This window comes from Doryrhamphus excisus, linkage group LG19 (assembly GCF_037039965.1).
Source record: "Doryrhamphus excisus strain RoL-2023G ecotype Guam linkage group LG19, RoL_Dexc_Guam_v1.1, whole genome shotgun sequence".
Classification (NCBI taxonomy): Eukaryota; Metazoa; Chordata; class Actinopteri; order Syngnathiformes; family Syngnathidae; genus Doryrhamphus; species Doryrhamphus excisus.
This window is the reverse complement of record NC_136375.1, coordinates 5,211,805-5,230,038: the sequence shown is the minus strand read 5'-3', so window position 1 is coordinate 5,230,038 and position 18,234 is coordinate 5,211,805. Positions and strand designations below refer to the sequence as shown.

The 18,234-nt window shown below is 38.8% G+C and overlaps 1 protein-coding gene across 1 annotated transcript in view; it reads left to right on the top strand.

Moving 5' to 3' along the window:
• Positions 1–18,234, top strand: part of nsmfa (NMDA receptor synaptonuclear signaling and neuronal migration factor a) — a 37,504-nt gene that overhangs the window by 2,991 nt on the left and 16,279 nt on the right. Inside the window, 3 exon segments of the mRNA XM_058056142.2 lie at positions 7,976–8,037; positions 8,217–9,050; positions 12,237–12,309. Of these exon segments, the coding sequence (XP_057912125.2) occupies positions 7,976–8,037; positions 8,217–9,050; positions 12,237–12,309 (969 nt within the window).

Genomic DNA, 18,234 nt, shown 5'->3' with positions numbered 1-18,234 from the left:
TTAGCTCTTCAGCCATACGGTCATTTATGAACAAGTATATTGCCACAACAGAACCAATGTTGTAATATCGACATTATAGATGACAAAAAATGGTTAGGTTGGGCAGGTGTGTATGAGAAAGTGGAAAGAAAACTCGTTTTTTGAACAAGTATGCTGCACACCCCTAGCAGCAACAGAACCGATGTTGTAATAATGACAATATAAATGGCAAAAAATACAAAAACATGGATAGGGTTAAAACGGGGTGTGCATGACAAAGTGGAAAGAAAACTTAGCTCTTCAGCCATACGGCCATTTATGAACAAGTATATTGCCACAACAGAACCAATGTTTTAATATTGGCAATATAAATGATCTTGATCTCTAAAAAATCTTTAGAGTTAGGGCGGGTGTGCATGAGAAAGTAGTAAATAAAACATAGCTCTTCGACCACAAGTATATTGCACAACATAGCAGCTACAGAACCAATGTTGTAATCGCGATAAAGATGCTGAGTCAGCATTAATAGCACAGATGAGTTGACCGGAAACAGCAGTACTAGTTAACCAAGTGGGTTTTCATGCCGACAGCTGTGTATATTATGTGTATATTGTGTATATTGTGTGTATATTGTGTATATTAATATTTTAAAGCGCACACAGAGCCATAGATAATGAAGATACTTCTAAGGATTAGGTTTCCTACAGCCATGGCTGTTGCGAATGCTAATGTTTTTTGGCCTAATTTGAGACCCCTGATGGTTATTTTGCTAATGTAGGCTACACAACCCATGACTATAGGACATTGGTTGAATAAAGGAGTTATAATATGAAATAATAACTATATCATCAAATGGGACACAGCATGGAGAGGCGTTTGGGGCATTCTGTAAATCCGAAATGAGGCTTGTCTCATTTGGTCGGTGTTGTTTAGAGGACGGCGAAAGACAAGGACGGCCATGAATGTTTGTCATGTTTATGGATGACTGCTTCCCAAATGGGTCACATCCCCCCCCCCCCCAACACCCGATCCTACTCCTGTAGCCTCTCCTGATGGGCACAATGGCAGTCTTCAATGGAGGCGCTCCATTGGAGGCTTTGATGGCGCTCTCAGGAAACCCTCGGGCGTCAAACCCCGAAGGGTGGGCGGGCACGGCGAGGGTTGGTAAAAAGATGAAAGGATGCAAATGCGGCGTGGTGGACAGGTGCTCGTCTTTTGTCTTTGGCTCTCTGAAGTCTGCTTCACGTCGGCGTTGGCCTCTTGGCTTGGCCTGTAAAAAGGTCTGGATGACTTTTAGTGTGGAGCATCTTGCTCCTGAAAGTACCTCTTCACATGTATGAGATAGGACTTTGATGGCAGGCTCGCCCACAGCCTTTGAACCAAGATATTAGTTAGCCTTCATCATTGGCCTACGGGGGCACAAACTTATTATACAAACGGATTCGCTTATTGGGATTATTTTTTTCAACCCAGCTGTCACCGGCGATTTCTGAGTTACCGTAAGTCTTCAACTAGCAAAATATTCCAGACGTTTCTGAAGAGACTCAGGAGGGTGTACAAAGCAGAGTGGGGGTTTGTGTGTGCGGCAAGTCCAGACGGCCCACACGGGCTTCATATTTGATGTTTGCTTTGTTTTGGTCTTTCACTGTGTTGTGTGTCGCACTCTTGGCTTCTCAGTTGCTGTGGTTTTGTTTGACATCTGGAGGACGGCATCAAATTCTGCACACCCCCCCCCACACACACACTTTTGCAAAATCTCCTCTCACTTTATGATTTCCGCTTTTGCTTGCTTCTGTTTTCTGCGCTCGCAATCGTCTTTTCTGCTTGCTCTCGATTCTTCATTGAATTATGTCTTTTTTGTGTGATATTCACAACATTTTTCTCTTAATGTGTGGTCATTTTCTTTTAAATCAATACTTTTTTTGTGATGTAAACATTTTTTATTTGTTATTTTTTTACATATTTCAAACTTTAAAATAACTTTGAAAATACTTTATTCTTAAAGAATTTTTTTTTACTTTCTCTTTACTTTTACTATTTACTATTTACTTTTTACTTTCTTTTGTTTTTATTATAAAAAAATCATTTAAAATGAAGATTTTTCTTATGACCTATTCAGATTTTTTTTTTATCTTTTTTTTTCACGATATTCAGAACTTTTTTCTCTGGATATTATGACTTAATTCTTGTAAAATTAGTCCTTTTTTCTTGTGATATTTATTTAAATATTTAGATTTTATTTTGTCCTAAAAAATATTCATTTAAAATTAAGATTTTTCTAATGACACATTCAGACTTTTTTGGAATCAATTAAAAAAATTTTTTTCATGATATTTAGAACTTTTTTCTCTCGATATTATGACTTAATTCTTGTAAAATATTGCTTTTTCTTGTGATATTTATTTATTTTGTTTAAATATTTAGATTTTATTTGTCCTAAAAAATATTCATTTAAAATTAAGATTTTTCTTATGACATATTGAGTTTTTTTTGGAATCATTTTTTTTTTTCATGATATTTAGAACTTTTTTCTCTGGATATTATGACTTAATTCTTGTAAAATTATTACTTTTTTCTTGTGATATTTTTTTTTTGTCTAAATATTTGGATTTTTTTGTCCTAAAAATTAAATATTCACATACATATGTATATGTATATATTTTATTCATATACAATTTTGACTTTAAAAATATTATAATTTCATTGTCATCAAATCATGACTTTTTTCTCATTTATACCCTAAGATTAATCGTCTCATAAATATTGGAGTAATACGTACAGATACCTTATTGTTGTGTTTTTTTCAAGAAGGTATTGTTGTAATGTTATCAAGAAAAAACTACATAGAGTATATATAGAGTACAGTAGATGTGTGTATACAGTATATATGAAAGCCCTGTTTGCTATGAATACCTATCATGCTAATGCATCTACTCAGAGAGCTCCCAGAATGCATTTGATTCCAAATGAGCTGTCACAGGGAAAAGAAGGTGTTTTTAATGGATGGACTGACGGGAGTTGCTCACGCTCTCGCTAGCTAGTTAGTATGGGTTTCATTCTCCTTATTGACTCCCCGATGACGTGTTTGGCGTCATTGTTTGCCCCGACTGTCGTGGAGCGGCCTGTTGAATAAAACATGCGACATCAGAAGGACAACTGCTGCATATTCGTCAGCGTGGTCCTGAAACGGATGACATCACCTGGAGGAGGCAGACACGCTGGCATCGTGCTGCCCTGTACGCTCCGTCATAACCTTATTTCTTTACTAAGCTCCATGTTGTGTACATTCCTTGATGTACATTCTGCACGGAGTTGCAGAAGCGTTGCATGGTGTTCTATTTTTAGCCTGAGGGGTGAGCTAGCTGGCGGTTGGAACACGTGCCGAGTCGCCCAGGAAAGTGAAAGTCCTCCAAATCCCCAAGGGAGTCTGGCGGTGGACTGATGGATGCTCTTTGTCGAGGGCAAACACTCGAGTGCCTACTTGGCATTATTTTACTTGGCGCCGTTGTCCTGCTCGGTACGACACCAGCATGGAAGCAGGAGTTGAGGACATTCAGGAATGAAAGGCCACGTAGTGAACAATGAAAGGATGTTTGATATTTTGTAAAATTTTTGGGTATATTTTTGTAAAAAAAAAAATCTACTTTTTTCCCCAATTTTTTGTATTTTTTTCCCAAAATATTTCAAATTTTCTTCATAAATCATATTTTTCTTTTTGTAATATTATGACTTTTTCCCCCAATATAATTTTCCAAAAATTACTATTTGATTTTGTTGAAAAAAATTATTTTTTTCTTTAATATTTCAATAACTATTGTTGTAAAATTTCTTCTTGTAATATTCTGACTTTATTCCCTTAATATTTTGACTTTATTCCCATATTATTATAAAATTTTTCCACAACCTACTTTAAAAACAAATTGAATTCCATGCAGAATATGACATTTTTCTCTCAATATTTTGACTTTATTGTCCTAAAATTGCAGCCATTTTTTTCATCTGTGCCCCCCTCACAACTATTTCAACTCACTTCCTATAAATTTTCTTCTCGTAATATTTTGTTTTTATATCTATAATATTTTGACTTTATTCTCATGACATTATAACTTTTTTTCACCAACCTAATTTTCCAAAAATGGCAACTTTATTTGTTGTTTTTTCTAACATTACAACTTGAAATGTTTAAAAAGTATACTTTTTTAACTATGCTAATAATATTATAATATTCCCACTTAATTCTTGTAAAATGATGACTAATTTAGTAATTTTGTTAGTTAATTATATTTTCAGAATTGGCGCTCTTTGGACACCCTTGACTTACTGTAAGTTGACTTTGATGCATTTATTGTCTGTAAAGTGGGTAGTTGTAGTTGGAGGGGTTCACTGTTAGTTCATCTTTACGGACGTTTCACTGAACCATGCAAAGCAGCTTTCTCTTCACTCGCTGTGGCCCGTGTGGAATCTGTGAATCCATTTCAGATGTTTGGAAAGGAAAGGAAAAAAAGAATATTTCTGTATTTCCTGCTCTTTGTGATGTGGTGGTGGTGGTGGTGGTGGGGGGGGGGGGGGTATTGGCTGCAAGCATACTCCAGTGACCTGATTCATTAGTCAAGCATATTTGCTCTCTGGACGACGTCTTGGTAGTTGCTAGGAAAAGGTCGAGGTGAAAAATTGTTTGCTGCAAAAGTCATTTTTCTGCGTAAGGGCTGCACGGGTCCCTGCCATGATTCATCAACTTTGCTTAAATATGTTTTACGCTAGAGTGTTCTATCAGGTAAACAAACAAGACAGAGGATGTCAACCTTGTGTATAGCGAAGATTTGAGATGTGTGAAAACACAGAATGGTATGGCTGAGAAAAGATGTTTCTATAACATGTATACTGCTTACAGCCTTGTCGCTGTCATGGAATAGTGTTTATTATGTAAAGAAAGCAGGATTTACTCTTTTGTGCAAATATTCACCAAGTCTTTGTTCGATGTTGCGTTTTTGTCCCTGGGTACTGGCAAGAATGCCAAAATGTGTTGATATTCTACTACTAGTGAAATGATCACTGAACGGAAGTCCATTGTTGTCTTAAACTTATAAAAGCAATCTTCACTCGCTAAATGTACTGCAAAAAAGGTCAGTAAGGATAATTCATAATGCCGCCTACAGAGAACATACTAACTCCTTATTTCTAAAATCACAAATACTTAAACTTGCTGATATAGTTCATCTTAAAACAGCTAAAATAATGCATAAGGCTGAAAAAAACCAATTACCTAAAAATGTCATCCAATACTTCTCTACAAGAGAGGAGAAATATGATCTCAGGGAAGAACTAAATGTCAAATACTTATGTTTACGTTAAAAAGTCATAGCATTTCAGTATGTGGAATCAAACTATGGAATGGATTGAGTAAGGAAATCAAACAATGCACAACGATGAGCCAATTCAAGAAACAATACAAGCAGTTGATGTTTGCTAAATACAAGGATGAAGAGTCTTGAACCAGTCATGATGTGCTATATATATCACTATATTGACACTTACTATGGTACCCATTATGGCATTGGATGCTCATATCACCTCCTACTTTGGTACGAGGTGCATTATTAAAAAAAAAACAAAAAAAAAAACGTAAACTGTATTATGGAAAGCAGGAAGTGAACAAATGTAATAGTTACTGATTGTAAAAGTACCACATGGAGGGGTAGGATTTAATAAGCTTTGCTTCTTCCTACTCCTTTTGGACATGTGGAACTGTGAACTGATTATGGGATGCATTCAATTGTAATCTGATGCATGTTCAAATGAAATAAAACCATTACCATAAACCAGTATTTGTCATGCTCAGCACTCATTTGGCTGATGAATACACTCGTATGCTTCACTGCTAAATGAATAAGTAAATCAACTTCCTCTTTTTGAAACCAAAAAATTACAGTATAACTGTGAACATCCAGCAGCAACACAATGTTTTGGAATGACTACAATTTGGAACCAAGTCGGCGATCTACCTCAAGAAGCGTTTGTTTACTGTTGGAGTGGAGAGGTGTCACTTCGATGATGTCACTTTCGGAAATGAGGGTGAACTGCTTGCTAGTTCATCTTGGATGGCGCCGTCAACTATAAATGACATTTTTGCTAATTAACTAATTCAAAGATGGAACAATGTTGAACATCACTACAAACAATGTATAACACGTTTTGGCAAAGTTGATGAATCATGTAGGGACCTTTAAGGAGTTTAGCAAAACATAGTATGAAAGAACAAAGTGAAATAACCCCAGGTCAGGTTGACTTCTGCATTAGTGAAGCTGGAGTTCACAGAAAGATTCATTGTACAACTTAATCCTCCCTTTTGGGGGGTCCCAAAACCCCCAAAACAAACACAAATATCACAAATATCAAGTTCAACTTGGTAGTTTTTTGAATTGAGTTTGATACTATTTACGTATATAGCAGGGGTCGGAACCTTTTTGGCTAACACAGCCATGAAAGCCTCTTATTTAGAAATGTAGCTCTGTGAGAGCCATATCATATTTTTTAACACCAAGCATAACTAAATTCATGCATTTTTAAGCAAGACCAGTCTGATTTTATTCTTTTTAATAATGTTACTATACTGAAGCTTATTCCCGCTTATCCTCAAGAGCCTATCCCAGCTGTATTCAGGCGAGAGGCGGGGTACACCCTGGACTGGTGGCCAGCCAATCACAGGACACATATAGACAAACAACCATTCACACTCAATTTGTAGTCGCCTATTAACCTAGCATGTTTTTGGAATGTGGGAGGAAATCGGAGTACCCGAAGAAAACCCACGCATGCACGGGGAGAACATGCAAACTCCACACAGAGATGGCCGAGGGTGAGATTGAACCCGGGTCTCCTAGCGTGCTAACCACTCGACCACCGTGCAGCCGTACAATAAAAATAAAATACTTATTTTCAATTATCAAAACAGTTTTCGCCACAGAATTAGCAAACTGACTATTTGATTAAAGGAAGTTTACTTCTTGACCTCTCAGTGACCTGGGTAGGCTCCTGCATTATTCAATAATAAGCGAGTTTTGGTGTCTGACCCGGAAAATATAAGAAGCATAGTTTGCATTGCAATTTTTTTTTTTTTTTTTTTTGCAATTGCAATTTTTAAATACTGTGATTTCAGATTCATAATAAGCTAATAGCGGCTCATAGAGTTCAATTCCACCCTCGGCCATCTCTGTGTGGAGTTTGCATGTTCTCCCCGTGCATGCGTGGGTTTTCTCCGGGTACTCTGGTTTCCTCCCACATTCCAAAAACATGCTAGGTTAATTAGCCACTCCAAATTGTCCATAGGTATGAATGTGAGTGTGAATGGTTGTTTGTCTATATGTGCCCTGCGATTGGCCGGCCACCAGTCCAGGGTGTCGCCCAAAGACAGCTGGGATAGGCTCCAGCACCCCCGTGACCCTCGTGAGGAAAAAGCGGTAGAAAATGAATGAATGAATAAGCAAATAGTCTTCAACACTGCTAATGTTGCAGTGACATTTTGTAACATTTTGCTAACATTTAGCTGATAGAAGCTAACCACAACACTATATCTATTTATAGCTACTATATATGATATGTATTTATTACAACCTCATATCAAATCTACAATAATAACAATGTAGCGACCGCAGAGTTATGTGTGTTAAGAGTTCCGTGTTTTCCAACTGTCTGTGAAGCCGTGTGTGTGTGTGTGTGTGCACAGTGCAGACAGCATTGTGTTACGGTTGTGTTACGGTTACAGCAACAGAGAAAACAAACATGGCGGATGGCTACCATACGGGAAACATTGCATCTCATTGATCATCTCATCAGAACGCCACATTAAATGTCAGCATTCATGCCCCTCTCCCATGAACCGCAGCTCTCCCCCATTGCTGGCAGCAGTCGTGTAGCCCCTACCGCCGCCGTATTTGACTCAATTATCTCGAAAGTGACGGCTTTATATGTGTGTGTGTGTGTGTGTGTGTGTCCACAGAGCAGCACGAGCATTCGGAGACTACCTGTCCCACACACACCCCGACAACCGAAACGGATCAGGTCAGCGTCTTGCCGCCCTGCCGTCCTGCCGTCATTGTCTCTGTCCATTCTGTCCTCCATTCGAACTGCAAGGCTGACCTCCGCGAACGCTTTAGCGCTTTTTCATCCTTCACTCAATCGGTCTGAATGTTCCGTCCTTAGTGATGATTGTCCCTTCCCTTCCCTTGTCCATATTCCAGCTCATCTCCTGTGTGAGACCTTGGTGGCCGCTGATCCAGAGTCGCCGACCGGGCCCAACGACCACCACCTTCAGTTGGACTTGGACAAGGACTCGGAGGACAGAGTGCAGAACTCGGCAGCAAAGACTCCTTTGGGTCCACAACAGGCGCCTTCCATCAGCATCTCCGGAAAGCCGGTGCGTCTCTCCTTGGAGCGCAGCTTCTCGGCAGAGGAGGACGAACAGAAGGCCGTGCAGTGCAGCCTCCACCCGGCCCGTGTCTACACCATCACCACTCGGCACGGTATGCTGATGAGCGGCGGGCGGGGCAGCAAGGAGAGCCTAGAACTGGACGTCCTCAAGGAGAGGTCAGGGAGTGGAGGACCCAAGGGGGGCCACGCTACCTTGATCCAGCCCTCCACCTCCCCGTCCTCCTCTTCGTCGTCCCCCACCCAGCATGCCGGAGGCGGGCGCGGCGGTCACCACCACCATGGCGGCAACCACCACCACCACCATCCAGGACCAAGCGGAGCAGCGGGAGGAGGAGGAGCCTGCGGGGCGAGCGGGAGCAGCAACCAGCACTCCCACCACGTAGTGGCGCACCACCACCACCATCACCACCTGGTCCAGCCCCCCCTGCAGACGTCCGTCAGCGCCCACAACATCCGTAGCTGGGGGGACAACAGCGCTAAAGGGGACGCGGAGTGCGGCGGGCTGGCCTGCGACTCCTGCAGCGCCGTGCCCTCACGGAGCCAAGGGTCATTGGACCTGGAGAGTGCCACTCGAGAGCCAGGCAAGCAGCACCGACGCCTAGAGAGGATGTGGAGTGTGGACCGGGTGACTGGGCTGGAGAGAGGTGAGGGGGGCAAGCGGGGGCGGACACACAGAGCAGGAGAGGCACTCCAATGCTGATGTCAGTGATTTGGGAATACTCGGGTATGGACGCCAGGCTTGAGGAGAAATAGATTTTGGAAAAAAGATCAAACCTAAGGAGAACACAATGAAAACACAACCGGTCGCCATGTCAACGTAGTATAACCTTACAATAACTCCTTTATAGTAGCATTGCTAGCATGGAAATACAGCTACTACCCAAGCAGAAGCTAACAGCAAGTAGTTGTAAACCTACTGTCATACAGCTAACACAGTTTTTCCAACATTGCTACAGCATTGCTGACATGAATTAAACTGTTAGCATTGTGCTAACAGAGGCCATCTAAACAATCGTGGCTATGCTACAGATCCAGAATAAGTAAATTAATAGTAGTCTTCAACACTGCTAACATAGCAGTGACATTTTGTAACATTTTGCTAACATTATAAGAAGCTAACTGAAAGCTAATGCTATCACAGTGATGACATGACATGACATTGCTAACATGAAGCTAATAAAGGCTAACCATAACCCTGCTAGTGTACAATTAACAACTACTGAAATTATTTAATTAGCCAACAACGATGCTGCTAACACAGATTGAATAATGATATGAATAAAATTGCCATACTGCTAACGTTCAGCTAACAGCAACTAGCTAATGCTGCCGGCCTTAGGCCTACTCTTATGTGAAACTATAGTAAACATACTAGCATATAGCTAAAAGGATCAATTGCGATGATTTATTTGGCTAACAAGGGCAAACACACTGCTAACATGGACTGGATGAATACCGTGATACTGCTAACCTTCAGCTAACAGCGACTAGCTAGTCCTACTGGCCTTACTTATATATGAAACAATAGTAAACATACTAGCATATAGCTAAAAGGATCAATTGCGATGATTTACTTGGCTAACAGGGGCAAACACACTGCTAACATGGACTGGCTAAATACCGTGATACTGCTAACCTTCAGCTAACGGCGACTAGCTAGTCCCACCGGCCTTACTTATACTATATAAAACAATAGTAAACGTACTAGCATATAGCTAAAAGGATCAATTGCGATGATATACTTGGCTAACAAGGGCAAACACACTGCTAACATGGACTGGCTAAATTCCATGATACTGCTAACTTTCAGCTAACAGCGACTAGTCAGTCCCACCGGCCTTACTTATATATGAAACAATAGTAAACATACGAGCATATAGCTAAAAGGATCAATTGCGATGATTACATGGCTAACAGGGGCAAACACACTGCTAACATGGACTGGCCAAATACCGTGATACTGCTAACCTTCAGCTAACAGTGACTAGCTAGTCCTACTGGCCTTACTTATATATGAAACAATACTAAACATACTAGCATATAGCTAAAAGGATCAATTGCGATGATTTACATGGCTAACAAGGGCAAACACACTGCTAAAATGGACTGGCTAAATATCATGATACTGCTAACCTTCAGCTAACAGTGACTAGCTAGTCCCACCGGCCTTACTTATATATGAAACAATAGTAAACATACTAGCATATAGCTAAAAGGATCAATTGCGATTATTTACTTGGCTTACAAGGGCAAACACACTGCTAACGTGGACTGAGTAAATATCATGATACTGCTAACCTTCAGCTAACAGCGACTAGCTAGTCTCACCGGCCTTACTTATACTATATAAAACAACAGTAAACGTACTAGCATATAGCTAAAAGGATCAATTGCGATGATTTACATGGCTAACAAGGGCAAACACACTGCTAACATGGACTGGATAAATACCGTGATACTGCTAACCTTCAGCTAACGGCGACTAGCTAGTCTCACCGGCCTTACTTATACTATATAAAACAACAGTAAACGTACTAGCATATAGCTAAAAGGATCAATTGCAATGATTTACATGGCTAACAAGGGCAAACACACTGCTAACATGGACTGGATAAATACCGTGATACTGCTAACCTTCAGCTAACGGCGACTAGCTAGTCCCACTGGCCTTACTTACACTATATGAAACAATAGTAAACATACTAGCATATAGCTAAAAGGATCAATTGCGATGATTTACATGGCTTACAAGGGCAAACACACTGCTAACATGGACTGGCTAAATACCATGATACTGCTAACCTTCAGCTAACAGTGACTAGCTAGTCCAACCGGCCTTACTTACACTATATGAAACAATAGTAAACATACTAGCATATAGCTAAAAGGATCAATTGCGATGATTTACATGGCTAACAAGGGCAAACACACTGCTAACATGGACTGGCTAAATATCATGATACTGCTAACCTTCAGCTAACAGTGACTAGCTAGTCTCACCGGCCTTACTTATATATGAAACAATAGTAAACATACTAGCATATAGCTAAAAGGCTCAATTGCGATTATTTACTTGGCTTACAAGGGCAAACACACTGCTAACGTGGACTGAGTAAATATCATGATACTGCTAACCTTCAGCTAACAGCGACTAGCTAGTCTCACCGGCCTTACTTATACTATATAAAACAACAGTAAACGTACTAGCATATAGCTAAAAGGATCAATTGCGATGATTTACATGGCTAACAAGGGCAAACACACTGCTAACATGGACTGGATAAATACTGTGATACTGCTAACCTTCAGTTAACGGCGACTAGCTAGTCCCACCGGCCTTACTTATATATGAAACAATAGTAAACATACTAGCATATAGCTAAAAGGTCCATTCTACACACTAGAATGTAAGAATAAACTGCTCGGTGATTAGCTAACACAGGCTAATACATTGCTAACGTGTAGCTAAATTTTGCAAGTAGATGCTAACACAGCTAGCGCCTTTAGTACATGAAGAACATTGTAACATTTATAAAGCCATTAAAGAAGTAGTAGTTTTTGGCATGACGTTTTTTCAAGATCTATTTGCTCCCAGGTTTGGTGGACATTGTCGCTTTGGTGTTTGGATGTATTTCTGACTATTTGTCTACTTGATTTGATTTTTTTTTTCCTGCTATCTCTTCCTGCGTGTCTTCCTCGCCTCTCTCCGTCTGTGGAGTGCTGGAGTCCTGTGAAGTGCTGGTGGCGCTTTTTGTGCTTTCATATTTCCAAAACATCCACTGTAACCTTTGCCACTATTACACTTTCCAATGCGTTGTCTATCATTGCAGACGACGCTAACTGGTTCCCCAAGGAAAACATGTTCAGCTTTCAGACGGCGACGACCACCATGCAGGCGTGAGTGTTTCAACCTACACACACACACACACACATAATAAACATTATGCATTATGCTCCGCGTTAATGTCAATGGCTTGCCTTGCATTAACACCACATCATTTTTTAGATGCTGTCCAAGCTTCCTCTCGTTCTTTTCAGTTTAGCAGGCCATAAAGTCGACATGGAGGCAATCCATCACAGGGAATACACACACGATATTATTATTACTATTCTTTGGATTCAGATGGGTTTGTTTTGGAGGAGGACCATATGTATGGAATATGTTGATTCATTTTTAATATGATGTTTAATTAGTTGTTTCTTTTTTCTTCTCTTGTTGCATCCTTCAAACAAACAACGCAGGATATCGTGAGTATTTGTTTTTACCTACTACTATTATTATTATTATTGTTGTTGTTGTTTTTAGATTTTTTAACCTCTCATAATGAACTACTTTTGGTTAACTTTCAACATTTTAACCTTCATTTATGAGCTCTCCGTAGACCAGAATAATATAAACATAATTTATAAAAACCAGAAGAATAATACAAATTATAACAAAACTAAATACAAAATATAGATACAGTGGGGCAAAAAAGTATTTAGTCAGCCACCAATTGTGCAAGTTCTCCCACTTAAAAAGATGAGAGAGGCTTGTAATTTTCATCATAGGTACGCTTCAACTATGAGAGACAAAATGAGAAAAAAAAATCCAGATAATCATATTGTTTGATTTTTAAAGAATTTATTTGCAAATCATGGTGGAAAATAAGTATTTGGTCAAAAACAAAAGTTCATCTCAATACTTTGTGATATACCCTTTGTTGGCAATGACAGAGATCAAACGTTTTCTGTAACTCTTCACAAGATTTTCACACACTGTTGTAGGTATTTTGGCCCATTCCTCCATGCAGATCGCCTCTAGAGCAGTGATGTTTAGGGGCTGTCGCTGGGCAACACGGATTTTCAACTCCCTCCAAAGATTTTCTATGGGGTTGAGATCTGGAGACTGGCTAGGCCACTCCAGGACCTTGAAATGCTTCTTATGAAGCCACTCCTTCGTTGCCCGGGCGGTGTGTTTGGGATCGTTGTCATGCTGAAAGACCCAGCCACGTTTCATCTTCAGTGCCCTTGCTGATGGAAGAAGGTTTTCATTCAGAATCTCACGATACATGGCCCCATTCATTCTCCCATTTACACGGATCAGTTGTCCTGGTCCCTTTGCAGAAAAACAGCCCCAGAGCATGATGTTTCCACCCCCATGCTTCACAGTAGGTGTGGTGTTGTTTGGATGCAACTCAGCATTCTTTCTCCTCCAAACACGACGAGTTGAGTTGATACCAAAAAGTTCTATTTTGGTTTCATCTGACCATATTACATTCTCCCAATCCTCTTCTGGATCATCCAAATGCTCTCTAGCAAACTTCAGACGGGCTTGGACATGTACTGGCTTCAGCAGGGGGACACGTCTGGCACTGCAGGATTTGAGTCCCTGGCGGCGGAGTGTGTTACTTATGGTAGCCTTCGTTAATATGGTCCCAGCTCTCTGCAGGTCTTTCACTAGGTCCCCCCGTGTGGTTCTGGGATTTTTGCTCACCGTTCTTGTTATCATTTTGACCCCACGGGGTGAGATCTTGCGTGGAGCCCCAGATCGAGGGAGATTATCGGTGGTCTTGTAGGTCTTCCATTTTCTCACAATTGCTCCCACAGTTGATTTCTTCACACCAAGCTGCTTAACTATTGCAGATTCAGTCTTCCCAGCCTGGTGCAGGTCTACAATTTTGTTTCTGATGTCCTTTGACAGCTCTTTGGTCTTGGCCATAGTGGAGTTTGGAGTGTGACTGTCTGAGGTTGTGGACAGGTGTCTTTTATACTGATAACCAGTTCAAACAGGTGCCATCAATACAGGTAACGAGTGGAGGACAGAGGAGCTTCTTAAAGAAGAACTTACAGGTCTGTGAGAGCCACAAATCTTGCTTGTTTGTAGGTGACCAAATACTTATTTTCCACCATGATTTGCAAATAAATTCTTTAAAAATCAAACAATGTGATTATCTGGATTTTTTTTTCTCATTTTGTCTCTCATAGTTGAAGCGTACCTATGATGAAAATTACAGGCCTCTCTCATCTTTTTAAGTGGGAGAACTTGCACAATTGGTGGCTGACTAAATACTTTTTTGCCCCACTGTATTTAGCATGAGTTATCAATGTATAAATATTTAAATGAAACTCAACATTTTTATTCAGTGTATAATGTATACAATATTGTCATATTAAAATATTACATATTTGTTAAGCATTTATATATGAAGTTTTCAGAACATTTAAATAAAACAAACAAAATCATCGTTGCATATTAATACTTGTAAATAAAATAATAAAAATAATAAAAATATTCAAAATATATAATAAAAAGTTCTAAATGTATTCAAACACATTTTATTTAAATCCAACTCCCAAATATATTTAATTCAAAATCATGTGTTAAATGTGTCAATGTTAAAATAATATCTATAAATACAAAATAATAAAATATAAATGCCATTAATTTATTTTTTAGAACATTTTTTTGAAAAATATAAAATATCTAAAATGTATTAAATATTTTAATAATGAAATATAACATATAAATCCAAATGAAATTAAAACAATTACATTTAAAAGTACAAAAGGCATATTAAAAATAATATACATACATTTAAATAATAATAATAATATAAAACATATTTAAAACATGAATTCAAATATACATAAAATACATTCAATTTTCATAGAATTGAATGGGCGAAAAAATTACTATTATTTTACCCAAGTTAGCATTAGTCATGCTTGCAAAGCACTGTGGAAAATCCTGGGACGCCATATTTGTTTCTACGTATGACACAAAGGCGGTTTCTGCAATCAGCAGTGTCTGCTCTGTTAGGCTAGTAACATGACGAGTACTATCGGTAATTGCATTATTTTATATTTCCCCCTCCCTGCGATGGCCTCCTCATCCATTTGTCTAAATCCACTTGTGGCTGCTGACGGTTGGAAAGCTGCAGGTTTATTCAAAGAAGTAAACGCTACCACGCCATTTGTTGTCATTACTGTCAATTGTGCGGCTAATTTTCGCCAGGAGGAGTCCGCTATCGTGAAAGACAGATTTCATGCATTCCTGGCACGTTGTGTCGGCATGGAACAAACGCCATCACGAATCCTCATCAGGGGGAAGTGTTGATGAGTGTTGAAAGTGACGCGTTTAACACATCGGACATGGCATGCTGCGACTCAAACTTTCCAGCACTTAGTGCCTTAGTTGATCAAACACACTGGAAGCTCGGGTTTTGTTATTCATTTCTTCTAAAAGGTCAGACGAAAACAAAAATATAGGAAGACTGTGGCGTTGGAAAATGGCGGTTTGAGTGAATGCTAAGCGAACCTGCCGGCTATAGCGTGGAAAATAAAGCCCTCCCTTTCTTACCGTGCCACGTCCTGCTACGTCTTTCCAGGGATTTAGCTCAGGAAAAAGGAATATTACTGCAAATAACCTGACTTTGTGGATTATTTTATTATTTAGCCATGCTGATACATTTGATAATACAAGGTGGGGTCATCATAAATGACTTGCGAGGAGCAACGGCATTGATTGAAAGACTCGCATGTGACCAGCCAAGCATGCTATGGTGTTTGACTTTTGGATTATTTTGAAGTTTTGTATTTTATTTTCTATGAAATATGTTGAGTAGCATCACAAATCTGCGAGGAGCAATCGCAATAATTTAAAAACACGATTTTAGTGTAGCCACAAACGTAATCACAGATAAGCGAGCCTGCTGTGGGGTTTGATTTTTGGATTATTGTTTGTTTATTTTTAGTGTTTATTATTATTATTTTATGGCATTGTATGTTATGTCCATTATAAAAAACGAGGAGCAATTGCATTCGTTAACTCACATATTTTTATTACACACACAGATGGAATCGCAAGCGTTTTGGATTATTTTGCATCTTTCTATTTCATTTTTACATGAAATATATCATTTATGTTTAAGAAGCTGTGAGGAGCGATTGCATTAATTCAAAGACATCTAAAGCCATGTCTTTGAACGCATCATATGTACCATAAAAACGTAGTTGTGGATGAGCCGCATGCTGTAGGAGTTTGACTTTTGGATTATTTCCAGTCTGAGAAGTTTATTTTGATTATGAAATGTGTCGGTTACCATTAAGAACTTGTGAGGAGTGATCGCATAAATTAAATTAAATCTTTATTTTGCACAATAATATAGTCGTGGGGGTGCAAGGGTGCCATGGGTTTCACTTTCTGATTTTGTTTTATTGTCTTTTACTTTTGTATTTGTGTCATAAAATGTGTCAGTTATCATCAACAACCTGCGAGGAGTGATTGCAATAATTCAAATACACGTCTCTAGCACGCATGCCAACATAGTCATGGGTGAGCGAGTATGCCGTAAGGGTTTTGACTTTTGGGTTATTTTGAGTCTTGAGTATTTTTATTTTATGTACTATATGATGAGGTATTTCATCATATTATCATTATCATCATATATAAAAGTTATCGCTAAGAACTTGCAAGGAGCAATTGCATCAATTAAAACAGTCTTTCTATGACACATGCTCTGTGCTAAATATGATGGGGCACTCCTCCCGTTGCCCCTCATGCCGATTAGACACAGAAACTCCAGACACAAACTTGAGTTTCTCATAAAAGCGACGACCACGTTTGCTAACTTAGCACTTTAGCGTGAGCGTTTGACCTCGGCGCCAACGACAACAAGGTCGCTGGGGCTCAGATGCCATGTGACTGGCGGCCAGATGGGACATTCGACACTTGATCGGTGTCTCCATCGTCCATCTGCAGTGTGGACGACGTGTGCGGCGTGTTCTTTAATCAGAGTGAGTGCTCCAAACCTACTCTTTGCTCCGCGTTCTAAACTTTAAACCGACATCTTACTGATCACATCGTCTCAAGATGGCGTTTGTTTCCTCGTCGGTCCGTCCAAACTTCCTGATGTTGGAGTCAATTCCAATTTGTTAGCTCATTGATGAGAGAAAGACTTCCTGGACGTCCATTGTCATTTGGCAAAAAAAGGAGGAACGTGATCCTATTTGGGCCGTGTCCAAAATAAGCTGGCAGATCATGACTTTGCTTAACGTTCCGGCTTCCGATGTTTCTTAATTGAATTGCATGAATTAGTGATGGATGCTCAGCTAAGTATTCTTTTTAGGAAGAGCAATCTAATAGAGAATGACTCAGCAGCACCTCCGCTGGTTGCAGAGGAGTACTGCGCTCCATTTTCACTCACTTCCATGAACATGACATTACAATACATTACATTCTAATGCAAACGGCTTTTGGCAAACTTAGAATGTATAAAAATGGCAACTGGATTTTGATATTCTCTAGCATGTAACGCTGTGGACAGGCTTCCCTATTTCAGTTAGATTATTTCTATATTTAGTGTACATTTGGTAAAATAGTTCACATTTATTTTACTTTTATGCCATACATATATGGCTATGCTATGTGTTAAAATATTTATATAAATAATATTAATATTATTTATAAAATATATAAATGTATAATAAATATAAATATATATGTAATATTAATATTATTTACAATGTATGTAAATATACAATATAAATATGTATATTATATATTTACATACATTATAAATAATATTAATATTATTCATAAAATATATAAATGTATAATAAATATAAATATATATGTAATATTCATATTATTTATAATGTATGTAAATATATAATATAAATATATATATAAATAATATTAATATGAGTTATAATATATAAATATATAATTATTATAATATAAATATTTATGTATATAAATATTAATTAATTAATTAATTAATTATATAGATATTTGGGCTGCATGGCGACGACCCGAGTTCAATTCCACCCCCCGCGACCCACCCC